We start from the raw sequence: 15,190 nt of genomic DNA, 5'->3' as shown, positions 1-15,190 counted from the left end.
CCGCCTCCACCACCGCCGCCGCTGCCGCTCGGCGCGGCCATGCCCGCGGGGCCCGTCGGCCGCCGCGCCTCGGTGCGCCCCCTGCTGGGCGGCGCCGTCGGGACGGCGCTCATGTAACCGGCCGGGTCACCCAGGTAGCCGCGGAGGGAAGCTGTCGAGAAGTCGGACCTGAGGCATGACAGCTCTGGAAGCCCAGCGGTCACCAGGGACTCCAGGGTGCCCCGTGAGAGCGCGTCGATGGTGGCGCGCGTCGGGCAGAAGCGGGTCGTGTTTGTCAGGTCCAGGTAGACGCTGCAGCGGCATGGGTTGTACTCGGCTGCGGGTGGAAGGGCGGGCGGCGGTTGTGTGGCGGTTGCGCGGCAGTTGCGGGGCGTTTCCGGGGCGTCGGCCGCGGCGTTGTGGAGTGGCGAGACAGGGGGCGTCGGATCTGCAGGCTCCATGCATTACAACTGCACAGGTAGTTGCAGCACGCCACTCAACGCCATGGGACGGTAATTCACAAGGGCGCTGCGGCGCCGTGCACGCACGGCGGCTGTTTGCGTGGGCCGCACCAGGGATGGCGATCGCGTCGAGCATGTAACTGGGGATCTGGGACCAGATGTCGTTGTTGTCCAGGAACAGGTAGTGGAACAGCTGCTGGTCACTGCGCGCAGAGCAATCAGCAGTTTTTGAGTGGTAAGAGCGGAGAGAAGCAAGGGGTAGTGAGGGCGATTGAGTTGGAGCCGTGGTTTGCCTCGCGCGGTCGGCGCGTTCAGGCACCCGGGGGGAGGGACCTGCGATTGCCGCTTGCGGCTGCTGTCGGCCTTGCGCTTGCCGACAAGCTCTAGAGTGGAGGATTCTGCGTGCCGGCATGGCGCATAGGAGGGTGTGAACTCACGGTGGTGAGTCATGGACCCACTGGAACACCCCCAGCTTCTGGAGGCCCATGGGCAGGCTGCCCTCCTGCGTGGAAGTAGGCGGGCAACAGTGCAGATTCCGATAAAAAATCACATACACATAGGGAGGTTTGATTGGCTCAAAAGTGCAGCTGATGGGCACTCGCAAGCATGTTGGTGCGGCAGGAGAGAGCGCGAATAATGGGCCCCGCAGGGAGGTCTAGATTGCAACCTCGGGCGGCACGACAGACGCACCAGCTTGTTGTTGCTGAAGTCGAGGAAGGTGATCTTGGATCCGAGGTAGACTCCGCGGGTCGCCGGCGCCCGCTCGGCCGGCGCCTTGAAAGGGTCGATCGGCGCCATAGGCGGCAGCGCGATGCCCCGCCTCGGGGTGTCGAGCGGCGGCGCCCACATCCGCTGCGCCGCGGCGGCGTCCACGGGCCCCCGCGTGCCCCCGGCGGCGCGAGAGACGGTGGCCATCTGCTGCGGCGCCGCGTCCCGCTGCGCGCCCTCCCCGTCGCCCGCCGCGGCGGCCGGGGCGGCGGCCGGCGGCGGCGCCTCCTTGCTGGGCGCCACCTCGGACTGTGGCTGCGGCTGCGGCGCGTCGGAGGCCGCGCGCGGGGCCCGGGGCTGAGGCGCGGCGGCCGCGGGCTCGTCCCCGCTCTGCTTGTCAGCATCCGCATCGCCCGTCGGCGGCGGCGCCGGCTTGGGGGACTTGGCCGAATGGTAGTAATTGACGCGCCCCGCAGGCGCGGCCGCGGGCGACGCGGCCGCGGGCTTCGCCCCGCGCTGCTGCCGCGCCTCGGGCTCCGGCTCGGCCGCGGGCTCGGGCTCCGGCTCGGGCCCGTCCCGGAGCAGGCGGCGCCGCAGCTGCGCCGCCTCGTTGTACGCGCCCGCAGACAGCAGCGCGCGCCGGCGCCGCGCGGCCGCGCGGCGGCGGCGGCGCGTGCGGGGGTCTGGCAGGGCGGCGGCGAACTCGTCCAAGGTTCCGCCGATCTTGTTTTCCGCGAGGTTGATGAAGCTGAGCCAAGGCAGGGCCGCCAGATCTGGCGCGATCACGCCTGTGAGGCAGGCGGTTGGGTGTGGGAATGGTGGAGTCAATCAGGGTCGACGAGGGGATTGATGGGCGGCGCTGCCAATGTTGTCGAGGGCGGCGGCGCTTTGAAGAGCATCTGCGCCCAAGCAAGCTTTGCGCGGCGCGCACATCCCGCGCCTGCGTGGGGCTGCTTTGTCTGGGGTCTCCGGTCAAGCACGCCACCGGCCCCACTCGGTCGGCTTCGCGACTGCTCCTGCAACCCCAGGCGCAGGCGTGTGTCGCATGTCCGAGGCGGGGGCGCTCACCGGTGATCTGGTTGTGCGACAAGTCGAGCATTTCCAGCAGCTCCATCCGCCAATCTGTGCCGTCGAGATCTGGAGGTTGTTTGGAAGTCGGCGGGGCGGAGAACCGTTGGCCACAGACAGAGTATGGCACACAGACAGAGTATGGCACACAGACAGAGTATGGCTCTGCAGCATGCAGAATCAGCACCGCCACCTCAGCAGCCGCGTCGGTGCATCAAAAAAGCATACGCCCCCTACACACGCGCCGGAGCCGGCATAATTCGACCGCGTGTTATGGCAATGGTCCAGCAGCTGCGCCCACCCGTCCACCCACCCACCTCCAGCAAGGCTGTTGTTTCCGATGCACAGCACGCTCAGCGTGCGCGCCGACCCTCCCCACGTCGCTGGCAGCGGCCCGCTGATGCGGTTGCTGGTGAGGTTCACCCAGGCCAGGCTCGTCTCTGCAAAGTCCGGCAGCGCGCCGACGGCGCCGTTGTCTGACAGATCCAGGATCCGCAGGCTCTTCGGGAGCGTGCCTGAAGGAACAAAAGCGCGCGCCGGCACGGGGGGAGAGGGCGTGGAAGGCCGGTCAGCAACGCGGAGCCAGACGGTCAGGCCCTGCAGCAGCTGCTGCATTGAGGCTCCAAATGTGTTGCCGCTGCCGCCCCTGCACGCCGCTGCCACCGCCTGGGGACCGCCCCTCTGCACGCGCGCCTCCACAAACTATTTCTGCACAGGAGCAGGAGCGGCGCCGGCCCGCCAAGCAGCATGGTGCCTGCAGGCGCCCACCAGGCATGGTAGCTATGCTGTTGCCCTTCAGGTCCAGCCAGTCCAGGCCCTGGGGCAGTGCTGGGACGTCCCCCGTCAGCTGGTGGTGCGGGAGCACCAGGTCGGTTAGGCCCACAGCGTTGGACAGCGTCGACGGCAGCGGGCCTGCGTTCAAGTGTGTGTGTGTGTGTGTGTGTGTGTGTGTGTGTGTGTGTGTACGAGAGTGTGTATGTGTGTGTGCGCGTGCAGGCACGCGCGCGCTTGTAGAGAAGAGTTCATATGCTGTTGCCTCCATCAGCCGACAAGTCCGGGCCTATAATCTACAGAGGCCGCGCAGCGCCCACAATCACAGAAGCTGTCAAAAAGAGCGAGCCCTCTATCGCAGCAAAGCGTAGGCTTTCAATGCAGGCGCGCGCACATCTCTGCATGCGCACCAGTGAAGTGGCCGTTGGGCCACGGCCGGCCGGTGTCAGGGTGGACGTTCCACGCGTACAGGACGCGCAGGCGGCTGCCAGACGGGATCGTGTCAGGCAGGCCGCCGCTCATGCGGGTGCGGGTGAGGTACAGCTCCTCGATCGAGGGGCTCTGCGCGTTCAGAGCAGAGTCGACCGCGGGGAGTCGGTTGGGTCAGCAGCAGCGCTGGTCGCTATATGCGAAAGGGAGAGGGCTTGGGAGCTCAGCGGCGACGCCGCTGAGGCGCGCGGCCTCCGCAGGGTGTTGGGCACGTTCCCTTGTGCCTGAACTGCAGCTGCGTGCCTGAACTCGCGGCCCTGCGCAACGGCAGCCACCCACTAGCGCGCCACCCACTCGCAGCGGTGCTGCTCCCTCCGCGAGCTGACAATCATCGGCCCGCCCGCCCGCCCCCCAGCCGCCTGGCAAGACGCGCGCTCACCCCAAGGATGCAGTCGGGCAGCTGTCCGGAAGCCATGGAGTCGCTCAAGTCCAGGATCATCAGCTTGTCCTTGCCTTTGACCAGATCACATGGGACGGCCCCGCCCAGATCTGTACTGCGGAAATACAGCCGCTCCAGATCCTTCAGCGGCGCCAGCACCTGAGATGCATGATCATCGTCGGCGTGTTATTTTCGGTGTTGTGCAGACTGAGACAGAAGGCTGGGGCGTGTGGGCTTGCTAGTCCGTTGACCTCAACACGCACCTGCTTCCCAGGCGCTGCCGCTGACGTTTTGCAATGCGCAAACGCACGCATGCACGCGCCCACAGGCGTAACTACACACATGCGCACATGCTCTGTCAACACCCGCACATACGCACGCCCTCTGCTAGCGACCGCCCCCGGCCCACCTTGGCGGCGTTCGTGAACGTGTCCCCCCCAAACGTGGCGACCTCAAACTCGATCGTGTGCAGCGCCTCAAACTCCGATATGACCGCAGGGAACGCCGGGCAGCTCAGCCACGCGCCGCCCAGCATCAGCTTCTGCAGGCGCCCCTCGGGCGTGCACATGAAGGGCCCGACCTGGCAGATGTCGCTGCTGGCGTCGGTCTTCACCGCGACCGCGTTGGGCAGGCTGGGCGCGGCGATTGCGTAAGTGCGGCGGATGGGCGGGGGACTGTCAGGTAATGCGTACAGATCCTGATTCAAACGCTCAGATGCTCAGATGCTGAGCTGCACAGCAGCAGCAGCAGCAGCAGCAGCAGCAGCAGCAGCAGCAGCAGCAGCAGCAGCAGCAGCAGCAGCAGCAGCAGCAGCAGCAGCAGCAGCAGCAGCAGCAGCAGCAGCAGCAGCAGCAGCAGCAGCAGCAAGGTATACATCAGACAACCTTGGTGCCCCGGCCGCAAAATCCTCAACACTCACACGTTCGCGCAAAGTTCAACGTTCGGCGCCCCCATCTGAATTGACCGCCGCACGTCGCAGCACTGAGACACCAGCCTGGCGAGCGCGGTCTTCTCCGCCGCCACCAGCCGCGTCGACATGAGCGGCGTCTGGACGCGCACTGAGTAGATGGTCGCCTTGCGGTCGGAGGTCCGGCAGAACATCTGCGCGCCGCCAAGTGAAATGCGGCACGATCGGAGGCGTTGGCGGCACTGAGGCGTCGGTGCGCTCGCCAAAACCCATCCTGCCGCACCCCTGCCACCTGGAAAGCAACCACGTCAGCCGCGTTGTCTGTGCCTCTGCCGTGGCGCAGGGCACTCTCTGCTAGGGGCGGCGGCTCACCCTGATGCGCCAGGTGCCTGCCTTGAGCTGCTGCCCGTGGATTCGAATGTACGTCTCGGTCATCGCCGTGTGGCCCTCTATGCCCCCCACCAAACGGAACATCATGTGCTCCTGGAACACAGAACCAGGCCCGATCGCCACCCTGCCGGCCCCGGGCGGCGCAGGGCGAGAGGCGGGGCCGCGGAGCGCGGCGATTGCTGATGTTGCATAGGCGAGCGCCCGGAGAGGCGGTCGGCCGATGCATGGCCGGTTCTTGGCGCGCATGCTGTTGCAAGACGGGACGCTGCAGGCATGCAAAGGCTTGAGCTGCAGGGCAGCTGGGACGCTCGCGCCGCCTGCGAGCCACCACCAACCGGCCAACAAGACCGCCAATCCTAGTCGTCCCAGCCGGCTCACATGTCAACGCGCCCGCCTATCGCCTTGGCGGTGAGCAGGATGGAGAACGGCTTGCTGGCTGTGCGCGGCGGGACCACAAATGTGTACTCCTGGACCTCTCCAGTCTTGATTGTGTCCTGCAGCATGCATCCGTCCATCGAGCCCTCGATCGCCTCTGCGCCGCAACCCGCCGTCGCCGACAGGGGCCGCGTCTCGCTCGGCTCCATGCGTAGCACGTCTGGAAAGGTAGTCGATTGCGCCGCTGCCATGCCAACAGCCAGCAGAGCTAGAACAGGGACCGCCCAACGCAGGGTACCCATGCCGCCCGCTGTTCGGCTGGTGTCACTTGCGTCGCCGCACCGCTACAATTTGCATTTAATAAGTGCGTTTTACGTAATACGGCAGGATATAGCGCTCTTCAATGATGGGTGTTTTGGTGTGCTGGTGCTGGTGGAGCCACTGTTGTATGCAGGTGGGATGCCGGTGAGACGAGATCCTGGCAATCCAAGTTATTGTTATGCGTTCGTTGCGAAACAATCAGCCGACTGAAGAGGAGCCGGTGCGAAGATCGATCCTATCCCACATCCCTGTCGCCAATGTACGCGATACCCAGCCTCCCCCGCCGGAGATCATCTGTTAAAATCTTTTTACAAATTCAATCATGCCACTGACTCGCCGTTCACCGGGGTCACCGTGCTGTGGCTGGTAGTGTTACAAGCGGCTCACCAACAGACACGTACAGCTCGGGTTGAAAGGCCGTGGCTGTTTCGACTTGCAAGAAGAATAAACATGACATGATATTCGCGCAAGTTGAGCGTGGGTGCCCCATGCAGTCCCAGTGCGCTGCATGTGTGTAGAGCTGTGTGAGAGTGTGACACTGCATGTGCTAGTTGTGCGGTTCCACAAGAGCCAGCCAGGTCCTTGTATGGAAACACCATTGCATGCTGCTTGAAGGCAATGAGCAATGCGGCGCAGGGCATGATTGGGCAACGATGACCGGCACTTTGTGCCATGTTTGGTGCTGCTGTTGGATCAAATCCGGTGGCGATAGCTCCTGCTGCACCTGCAAGCGCAATACGTTGCACACGCACATGCGATGACTTCATCGTGCATCACGCCTTCTATCACACTGAGGGAGTACGACGGCGCTCAATTCAGCAGCTGCTTTCAGGTTCCGGCTCAATACGTTCGCAGAGGTCACGCTATGCACGCAGCATCCACCCCCGTTTGTCAGGAAAGTATGTATCAACCACCTTTTAGTCGTGGTCTGCAATCCCTCTCGCACCGGGGGCGCGTCGTGGCAAGTGTGCGGCAAGCAGCAGAGTGCTCAGAGCAAGTGGGGTACCCTGGCCCACACCCAGTCCACAGGAACTCGTATCCAAGATCAACTGAGCGCGACGGCCAGTCGACCAGAGTGGCGGAGTGTCATACTGAGCAGTATTCCACTGTTCTTTGCGTTTGTAGGATCCACATGCACGGCTCGCCTCCTGGTCACATGCGACATGCGTAACATATGACCACGAAAGGAGTCACTGGATTCAGGACAGGGGTTTCAGCCTCGACGTCATTGTCGATCCTGTTCCTCACTCATGCAGTCTTATATTTAATATGACTTGCTACATACACCCCACTGATCCATCATCGCGGCTGCTACCGACAGCATCGCGAGCAACCTAATGCAGCTGGATCGCGATATGAACCGCTGGAGTTTGCTTTTGGCATGTCTTGCGGTTTTCGTGGGTGGGCTAGTGCTGCCAGCTGAGGGCAACCAGGCGTGCGCACGACAATCAGAGGACGCGTGCGTGTCTGCGAGCAACGCGCAGGTGCGAGGTGCATGACGGTATTTTAGAGGAGGACAGAGCGTCCGTCTTAGATCTCATGACGGCGATCAGCAGCGACCGCAGCGCGGCGCCCATTCGCGCTGTCGCGGGGTGCCGAATCAAATTGGACACCGGCACTTGCTGCTGCCGCAGGAGCCGCCTGAACACCAGAACAATTCATGGTGCGCCATGCAAGCATCTATGCAAAAAAATTGATTAACCAGAGCAAACATACCTTGGATGCTTGGAGAGAAACGACCGCGTCACGGTGTGTCGCATTCACCTCGCCGCACGCCGCTGTTCGGCAGCCAATGTCCTCATGCCTGCCCACGCTCCGATTCAATCGACTGCAAAGGGTCCAAATCATATCTTGGCGGCCACGGGCATTTGTCTTCCACAATTTCCTGAGCAATGAGGAGTGCGAGCACATCAAGCGGCTCGCGGCGCCCACTGTGCGCTGCTCGGGCATTTGCACACGCCGACCAGACCGCCCCATCAAACCCTGATTTAGCAGAGCACGTGACTGCTTGCTGCAAGCAGACACACGTGCTAGCAGCACATGCTAGCAGCACCCCATACGCTGTGCACAAGCAGGCCGTCTTGCGTCGTGAGTGCCTTGCATACCCTTATACACATAGCGCCTGCCCTTGAGCCCACCAACTAACCGGCGCCCGGCCTCGCCCGGCCCTCCGCCCAGCTGAAACCCACGCAACCATGCACCCTCAGATGAAGCGGTCGACAGTGGTGGGGCCTGATGGCAGCAGCCTCGAGGATGACTACCGCACAAGCTACGGCACATTCATCAAGTGAGTCGGGGCCACGACGGCACTGAGGCGGCGCCAAGGCCCGGCCGCCGGCGCCTCCGCCGCCAGGGCGCCCTCGGGCGCACGAGCGGCTGCCCCCAGGGGAGCGGCGCGCGGTGACGCACCGGGCCCTCCCCACGCCTGATGCCCGTTGGCTACTGGCGCCGGCACCCCCAGAGCCCGGAGGGGGGCGGAGTACCCGCGCGGGTCGGCTGCGACAATGGCGGCCGCGCAGCTTGCTAGGGTGTCCACCGGCTGTCGGCCAGCATGCGATGGGGTTCCACGGCAGCAAGCATGGGCCGCAGATCCAGTGCGGTGCCCTCCCAATTTGACCAGGCGGCGCCAGGACGAGATCATATCGCGGGTGGAGGCTCGTGTGGCGTCGTGGGCGCACCTCCCAGAGGACCACTCAGAAGACTTGCAGGTGAGATAGGGCTGGGCCGGCAGCCGTCCAGGCTCTTTACTTGGGCAAGCAACCGTGTCCACAGACCCTCCTGATCTCAGCTGTGTCATGAGGTGAACCGGCTTGCGGACACGAGCCCACGCCCCTAGCACCGCCGCGTGCGTCGCCGCTTGGCGCTAACGCCCTTGCTGCGTGCCTGACCCCCCTCTGCACCCCCGGCCCCAACCTCCCGACCCCCACACGCCATCCGCCGCCCACCACTGGCAACTACGACTACTGTCTCGCAGGTCTTGCGGTACAGTGATGGGCAGTCGTACCGCCCTCACATGGACACCCTGCAGGACAAGGAGTTTGGGCCCAGGGTTGCCACAGTGCTGCTATACCTCTCAGGTGACTGCGTGCGTGTCTGTTCATCTCTTCATGTGTACAGTTTTGTACATTTTGCACATATGCAAGCGCACGTGTGTGTGTGTGTGTGTGTGTGTGTGTGTGTGTGTGTGTGCGCGTGTGGATGTGGATGTGGATGTGCGCGCGCGCGTGCATACGCTGAGAATTTCGCAAACCTCAGTACTCCGCCGCCAGGCCAGTCAGCAATTGAGAGACACCGCTTCGGTAGCCACTGTCGGCAATTCATCAGATCTTCACATTTACGAACCCAGCTCTGATCTCAACCTTTACCTTGATCTCAAGCTCGACCTTGCTATTGTCGCAATCTCCGCAAAATCCCCTGCAGACGTGGAGGAGGGGGGTGAGACGGCGTTCCCTGAGTCAAAGGACTGGGTCAGGCCAGACCTGGTCGAGGCGATGGGTCCCTTCTCAGAGTGCACCAAGGGCGGCGTCGCCCTCAAGCCGAAGAAGGCAGGTGTTGGCGGAGGGGCGGGGGCGGCGAGGCATCGACGGATACGATGCTTGCGGCGCGGCGACCGGCCTGGCATCCTCGAGCCGCATGCTCCCTCTCTGATGTCGCGGAGGCCGACTATTCGGGATCGATACATTGCATCCCCTCACGTCATACTCACGCCCCCGTCAATGCGCGACCTGTCGCACCAGGGCGACGCGCTGCTGTTCTGGTCCATGCGGCCTGACGCTCAGGAGGAGGACCCCGCCTCCATGCACACCGGCTGCCCCGTCACCAAGGGCGTCAAGTGGACCGCCACAAAGTGGATCCATGCCAAGCCCTTCAGGCGTGAGCAAAGAAGGGGTCTGCGAGTGTGATTACTGTGGAGAGGCAGGCAGCTGCAGGCTCCTTGTGTTGGCGGTGTGGTATGCTGCGTCGACAGCTCTGCGCAGAGTTCCACTCACGCGTGAGGCTGGAGCTGGCGCATTTTGCCAAGTATGCACTGTCAAAAATATCCCGCAACTATCGTATCATACGCTCACATTATGCACACACACACACACACACACACACACACACGCACATGCACATGCACACACGAGATGTGTTCACACAAGCTCACACACACACACACACACAAATAGACTCTAACATATACACACACACACACACACATACCCACTCTTTCTCTCTCTCTCTCTCACACACACACAAAGACAAACACAAAGGCGCATAACACCACCCATTCTCAACCCACCCATGTCCCAACCCCAGCCTCGACGTTTGGCATCACGGGGGAGCCGGACCCTGACCCGGGCCTGTGTGTGGACCGCTCCCGCGAGTGCGAGGCCTGGGCCGCCATGGGCCAGTGCCAGGAGAACCCCGCATTCATGTGAGCTTGACAAGGGGCATACAGCATCCCACTTCCGAGGTTTCTGGCTCTGTCCATTGCCTTTTTTCGAGCGTCTTGCTGTCTGAGCCACTGCTTGTACTGCCCTGCAGCCACGGCAGCGTCGGTGGGCTTGACTTCTGGTTTTCTTGTGGTCTGGCAAGTGGATTTGTGTGCGCGCAAGCAGGCAGCCTGCTGTGCTGCTGCAAACGGCGCCAGGGTCCGCGCAGAAATCCCACTGCCCGGCATCACTTGCTGGGAAGGCTTGCAACTGGCAAGCACAGGAATGATTCTCGCGCTTGCTGTCACACACACACGCATGCACGTGCATGCACATGCACGCACGCGCACGCACACACACACACACACACACACACACGCACGCACGCACGCACGCACGCACACAAACACACACACACACACACACAAGGGTCGGCGCCGGCGACGCGATGGGCTACTGCCGCTCAGCCTGCGGCGCCTGCCAGCGCTGCGCCGCGGGCGACGCGGCCTGCTACAATGCCAACAGGGCGAGCATGGGTTATCTCAGAGTGGTGGATTATGAGCGCCACTTATTCCCTGCGCTTGCGGAGCCGACTTCGCCGCCGGGGCGCACTGCCACGCCAGGGAATGGACGGGCGGCCGCTTCAGCGGAAGCTGAGCAGGCAGGAGCTGGGCCAGGGGATCCGATCGTGGAGGCCGCAGCAGAGGAAGACGAAGAGGCGGAGGAGGACAGGGAGCTGTGAGCGTTTATGACGCGCGGGCATGGGGCGCCCCCGCCTTGGCGGCCTGCCGCCTGCGGATGCAGCCGCGGCACGGTGTGGCGCAAGAAATGCGGAATCATGATGGAGTGCTGCGATCAGCCATCTGTGACACAACCTTGTTATTGACTGCTCGTTTGGAAATGCTCACTTTGTTTGAATGCTTACTTTGTTGTGAACGGTGACGCGGGCGTTCTTACCACCAGTTGTATTGAGCAACTGACCTCCGCGTTCACTGCGTGCAAAACCTGCTGCAAGCTTTGCGGCCGGCGCTGCAACGGTCTCCCTTGTGCACTTTCCTCTGTGAGGCTGCCCCGCCCACCACAAGCATTTGATAAGCAATTAAGCTCGTTTGCGCTGTTGCGCTGAAAGCAACTGGTAACACGGCGACAGTGCTTCTCAGCACCACCAACCAGCACGGCAGCAACGCATCACAAACACAGCAGGAGCGCCGCCCACATGCAATCAGGCCGCTTTCAGCCGTCGACAGCAGCATCGGACCCCGCTGCCGTGCCGCTCGCCGCCTCGGCCTGTGCGACCAGATCCTCGGCCTCCGCGATCTGTCGCGTGATCTCGTCGAGGTCGTGCAGCTGGGTGGCCTTGATGCCCAGCTGCACCTCCTGCAACAGTAGAGGGGGGTTGGGGGGCAGCATTCAGGGTCGCGAGGGACACCCGGCCGAGGGGGGCTATTCATAATGTACTGAAGTCGTACTTCAGAGTGTGGATGCGTGATCACCGTAGTGGGTATGCCAGGTGAGAAATCCCTGTCGAGCCTCGTCACTTCACTCTCCGCACACTGGCCGCCTGACTTTTGACTATTTACACAGCGCAGCGCAGCATAGGGCTGTGCAGGATGCTCGCGTCGGCAAACTGCAAAGGGGGAGCTGCACTCTCAGCTCCGATCAGCGAGATCTTCAGCATCTAAATCGGCGGTGCCTGCCCACCTGCTCGTTCACCCTGGCCAGGCCGCCCGACAGCCCTGCTAGTGAGTCCCGCCACCTGCTCAGCTCCCCTTCCTCCAGCACAACGGCGGTTGGTGACACGCGCTGCCGCAGCGTGCCGCGCTCCACGTCAGACAAAAGCTCCTGCAGTGTGAGCGCATTCGCATCGTATGACTCATTGCACATACTGACACTGTTGACATTGTCAGCAATGTGCCGTGCTTGAGCTTGCAAGCCCTAATACCTGTCTTCCTACTGAAAAAATGAAAACCTGATACACCACGAAATCGACTGCCAACGGGCCTGACGCAGACATCAAGGGCGTTTGTCAATGGCTTCCCACCGCTCAGCGCTGCGCCTGCTGCTCAACCGCCCCGCACGCACACCTTTCCTCCTCACGCCCCCGGCCCCTGCCCCCTCGAATCCACCCACCCACCTGCGCCCGCTTCCCCAGCTCCCGCCCCTGCCGCTCCAGCGTCGCCGCCATGCCCGGCCGCTTGCTCTCCACGAAACCCGCCGCCTCCCCCACCGCGCGCGCCAGGGCGCGGCCCGCCTCCCGGACGTCGTCCAATAGGACCTGGTTTGACGCCAATAATTAGATATGATGTATTATATGTGCATTGAGATACCTCCTCACGCTTGCATCTAGATGTTCAGTTGAGTGCAGCCTTAACGGTTGCTGCAAGGCGTTGACATCTTGAAAGAACGCCTGGGATGAGGGGAGCGGGGCCGCCCGTACGTAGGGGCCGGAGCGGCAGGCGGACTGCAAGACTGCGGATCGCGCGGCTCACGGGGCGCGCGAGCTCCCTGGCGTGCAAGGGGTTTGCTGCGTAGGCGCCCGCCCGCCCAGCCAGCGGCTCGGGGGCCCCGCGTCGCCAGGCGTAGCGCAAAGATTTGTCTGTAAGTGCGTGTCTGAGGCTGGGGCTGAGCATTGTGCCCTGGGCTGACGTTGTTCACCGCCCCCCCCCTTACCTGGTCGTTGTGCGGCAGCCGGCTGCCCCACGCCTCCACGCTCTCGTACAGTGACCCCACCGCCGCCACCTGCGGGCGCGACCGGCAGGGGTTCGTTGCGGTGGGCCTCAGTAACAGCCAAGCACACATGTGCAGCCCGAACTTCAGGTGATAAGGCTACCCGCCCTCAGACAGGCAGCTGGCTTGCCACTGGAGGGCTCCAATACCGAATCCTTCTCGATCCCACGCACACACGATGCCGCTGGCTGTTGGTGCGCGACCCCGATCTGTGCAGCTGCTCGAACGCGTGTGCGTGGAAGGACTGCTACTGCACGCACTCAGGATCGAACCTGGGTCAGCTGGCTGTCGCGCTCGGTACGCGCGGCCGCGGCGGCAAGCGTGTAGGTGATGAAGTCCGGCAGTACCGACGGCCGCTGCTTGAGGACGCTGCAGCGGGGGCGGTGGGACGAGCGGGATGATGGGCGGCGGATGGGCGGCAGGCAGTCGGCGAGGTGTAGGTCATGTGGGCGGGCAGCATCAGGGAGAGGGTGTGGGCAGGCTGCCGCGGCCCAAAAGTCAAGGTTCAAGACGTTGCAAAAACGACACCTGCTGTAGAAGAATCATCCGCCGACTCAACGAGCAGCTGCCTGGGGGGCGCAGGCGCAAGTGCTGGGCAGGCGCGTCGGATGCATGCACTTCTCTGCATCCGGCGGAGCCTCTGGCCAAGGATTAGGCGCGCGTCATGATGATGGCCATCATTTCTGACGCCGCCCACCTTACGCGCGCCTGTATCTCCTGCAGCACGCGGGTTCCCTCCCGGCGCGCCGCACTGACGAGCATCACGCACACCGTGGCCAGGGCCGACTGGCGGGGCGGGCGGGGGGAAGTGGATGGGGTGGGGCAGGACGACGGATCAGAGAGGGGAGTGGGCATGGGGCTACCCTTTCAAATGTAAGGAGGGTGAAAAACGGTGCCGGTGAGGGTCCCCAAATCCTGGAAGGAGGGGGGGCACACCCAGTGAGGGCGCCACCTGCGCTATGTGGTGTGGGGTTTCAGGAACCTCTGGTGCGCTGGCCGCGTTCATATTGTGTGTGTGTATGTGTCTGTGTGTGTGTGTTGTGTGTGTGTGTGTGTGTGTGTTTAATGCGCCCGTGGGCCCCTGCTGCAAACCCGCCCTCCTGTCTGTGTATGAGGCATCGTGGGTGTCACTCAAACAGCCGATGCAAGCAGGAATACCACTTTTGCCGTCCATCCGCAATTCTCTCTGTGTTTGATGTATCCACCCAAATAGTTGAGGCAAGCGGGGCGGACATGTGGGGTTGGCCGCCGACCTTGAGGGTGACCAGGTGGGTGGCCTTGAGTGCCTCTGTCTCGAGCTGCAGGCAGCCGGCCGGCTGCGCGGCCACCACCTGCTGCAAGCTCGCCATCCACTCCCTGGGTCGGTGCAAGGGCACGGGGAGGTCAGGCAGGCACATGTTGTGCAGCTCGCATGCACTCATACATTCCACAGAGTGGTGATTGCTGTAGCGGGAAGGGGGGCATCAGGTGTGATGTTGGGCCGAGGGCCCCTTGTGAGATGGGCTGCCTTGATGCACGAAACATGTCAGATCAAGAGCGCTGGCTCTGCCAGGGTCACGCAAAGCTGGGTGTCAATGTCGTGCGCGCGCCCAGGGCGGCATCGCCCCCACTGCAGGCTCAGATAATCGAGCCCGACCCCACACGCAGAGAGCTCCACTATGGCAGAAGCAGGCAGCCAATGGGACACAATCACAATCCTGACAGATCACAATCCTCGTGCACATCCAATCGGGCGTGTAGCAGACCCAGCAGGCCCGGGTTCTTGCAATGCAGTGCCTGTAGTCGCACCTGATGAGCACGGCGTCGCGCCTGAGGGACGCCACAGTGTGGGCGCGCGAGCGGTAGGCGGCCGCGTCCCATGATCGGGTGAACCTGCGGGGCGGATTCACGGGGCAAGGGGCGGGTCGGGCGGGACATTGCAGGGCAGCGCCGTTTGCCTAAACCCTGGACAGGGGTAGCAAAACGGTTTGAGCATGGCATGACATCATCCGAAGGTGAAGTGGCGTTATCGTTCATGCTGTAATGGATGCGGGCGCGACAGGTCAATGCGCTGCCTTTGGTGGCCCCAGCGCCATGTGCGGCCCTGTGGCAGTTCCGAGCCGATCGCTCTTCCAGCCACTCGACCTCCCTTGCCATTCTGCGTGGCTTTGGGGTGATCATAATCAATCCAAGCCAGGGTCAAGCGATTTCCCACTTCGCC

At 63.2% G+C, this 15,190-nt stretch overlaps 5 protein-coding genes across 5 annotated transcripts in view; 2 read left to right on the top strand and 3 right to left on the bottom strand.

The window, feature by feature from the left end:
- Positions 1-4,390, bottom strand: part of MNEG_1239 (hypothetical protein) — a gene marked incomplete at both ends in the record, with an annotated part of 4,833 nt that extends 443 nt beyond the window's left edge. Inside the window, 10 exons of the mRNA XM_014050278.1 lie at positions 169-316; positions 552-643; positions 878-942; positions 1,131-1,936; positions 2,217-2,285; positions 2,534-2,731; positions 2,985-3,128; positions 3,398-3,548; positions 3,856-4,014; positions 4,265-4,390. Of these exons, the coding sequence (XP_013905732.1) occupies positions 169-316; positions 552-643; positions 878-942; positions 1,131-1,936; positions 2,217-2,285; positions 2,534-2,731; positions 2,985-3,128; positions 3,398-3,548; positions 3,856-4,014; positions 4,265-4,390 (1,958 nt within the window). The remainder of the gene's footprint in view (positions 1-168; positions 317-551; positions 644-877; positions 943-1,130; positions 1,937-2,216; positions 2,286-2,533; positions 2,732-2,984; positions 3,129-3,397; positions 3,549-3,855; positions 4,015-4,264) is intronic.
- Positions 4,391-4,421: 31 nt separating this feature from the next.
- MNEG_1238 (hypothetical protein) lies at positions 4,422-4,921 on the top strand (the record flags this gene model as incomplete). Its single annotated transcript, XM_014050277.1, has 3 exons — positions 4,422-4,460; positions 4,594-4,723; positions 4,842-4,921. The coding sequence occupies 3 exons, from the start codon at positions 4,422-4,424 to the stop codon at positions 4,919-4,921; spliced, it is 249 nt and encodes an 82-aa protein (XP_013905731.1).
- Positions 4,922-5,116: 195 nt separating this feature from the next.
- On the bottom strand, positions 5,117-5,736 carry MNEG_1237 (hypothetical protein; the record flags this gene model as incomplete). Its single annotated transcript, XM_014050276.1, has 2 exons — positions 5,117-5,276; positions 5,531-5,736. 2 exons carry the CDS (start codon positions 5,734-5,736, stop codon positions 5,117-5,119), a joined length of 366 nt encoding a protein of 121 aa, XP_013905730.1.
- Positions 5,737-8,043: 2,307 nt separating this feature from the next.
- On the top strand, positions 8,044-10,269 carry MNEG_1236 (hypothetical protein; the record flags this gene model as incomplete). Its single annotated transcript, XM_014050275.1, has 5 exons — positions 8,044-8,135; positions 8,469-8,556; positions 8,823-8,925; positions 9,269-9,397; positions 10,148-10,269. The coding sequence occupies 5 exons, from the start codon at positions 8,044-8,046 to the stop codon at positions 10,267-10,269; spliced, it is 534 nt and encodes a 177-aa protein (XP_013905729.1).
- A 1,227-nt stretch (positions 10,270-11,496) lies between these two features.
- MNEG_1235 (hypothetical protein) lies at positions 11,497-14,965 on the bottom strand (the record flags this gene model as incomplete). Its single annotated transcript, XM_014050274.1, has 9 exons — positions 11,497-11,640; positions 11,965-12,105; positions 12,398-12,538; positions 12,934-13,002; positions 13,263-13,359; positions 13,688-13,776; positions 14,244-14,346; positions 14,779-14,862; positions 14,955-14,965. The coding sequence occupies 9 exons, from the start codon at positions 14,963-14,965 to the stop codon at positions 11,497-11,499; spliced, it is 879 nt and encodes a 292-aa protein (XP_013905728.1).
- Between the last annotated feature and the right edge of the window lie 225 nt (positions 14,966-15,190).

The sequence above is a fragment of the Monoraphidium neglectum genome, assembly GCF_000611645.1.
Source record: "Monoraphidium neglectum strain SAG 48.87 unplaced genomic scaffold scaffold00120, whole genome shotgun sequence".
Lineage (NCBI taxonomy): Eukaryota > Viridiplantae > Chlorophyta > Chlorophyceae > Sphaeropleales > Selenastraceae > Monoraphidium > Monoraphidium neglectum.
The sequence above is the reverse complement of the archived record's forward strand: the minus strand, read 5'-3'. Positions and strand labels throughout refer to the sequence as shown.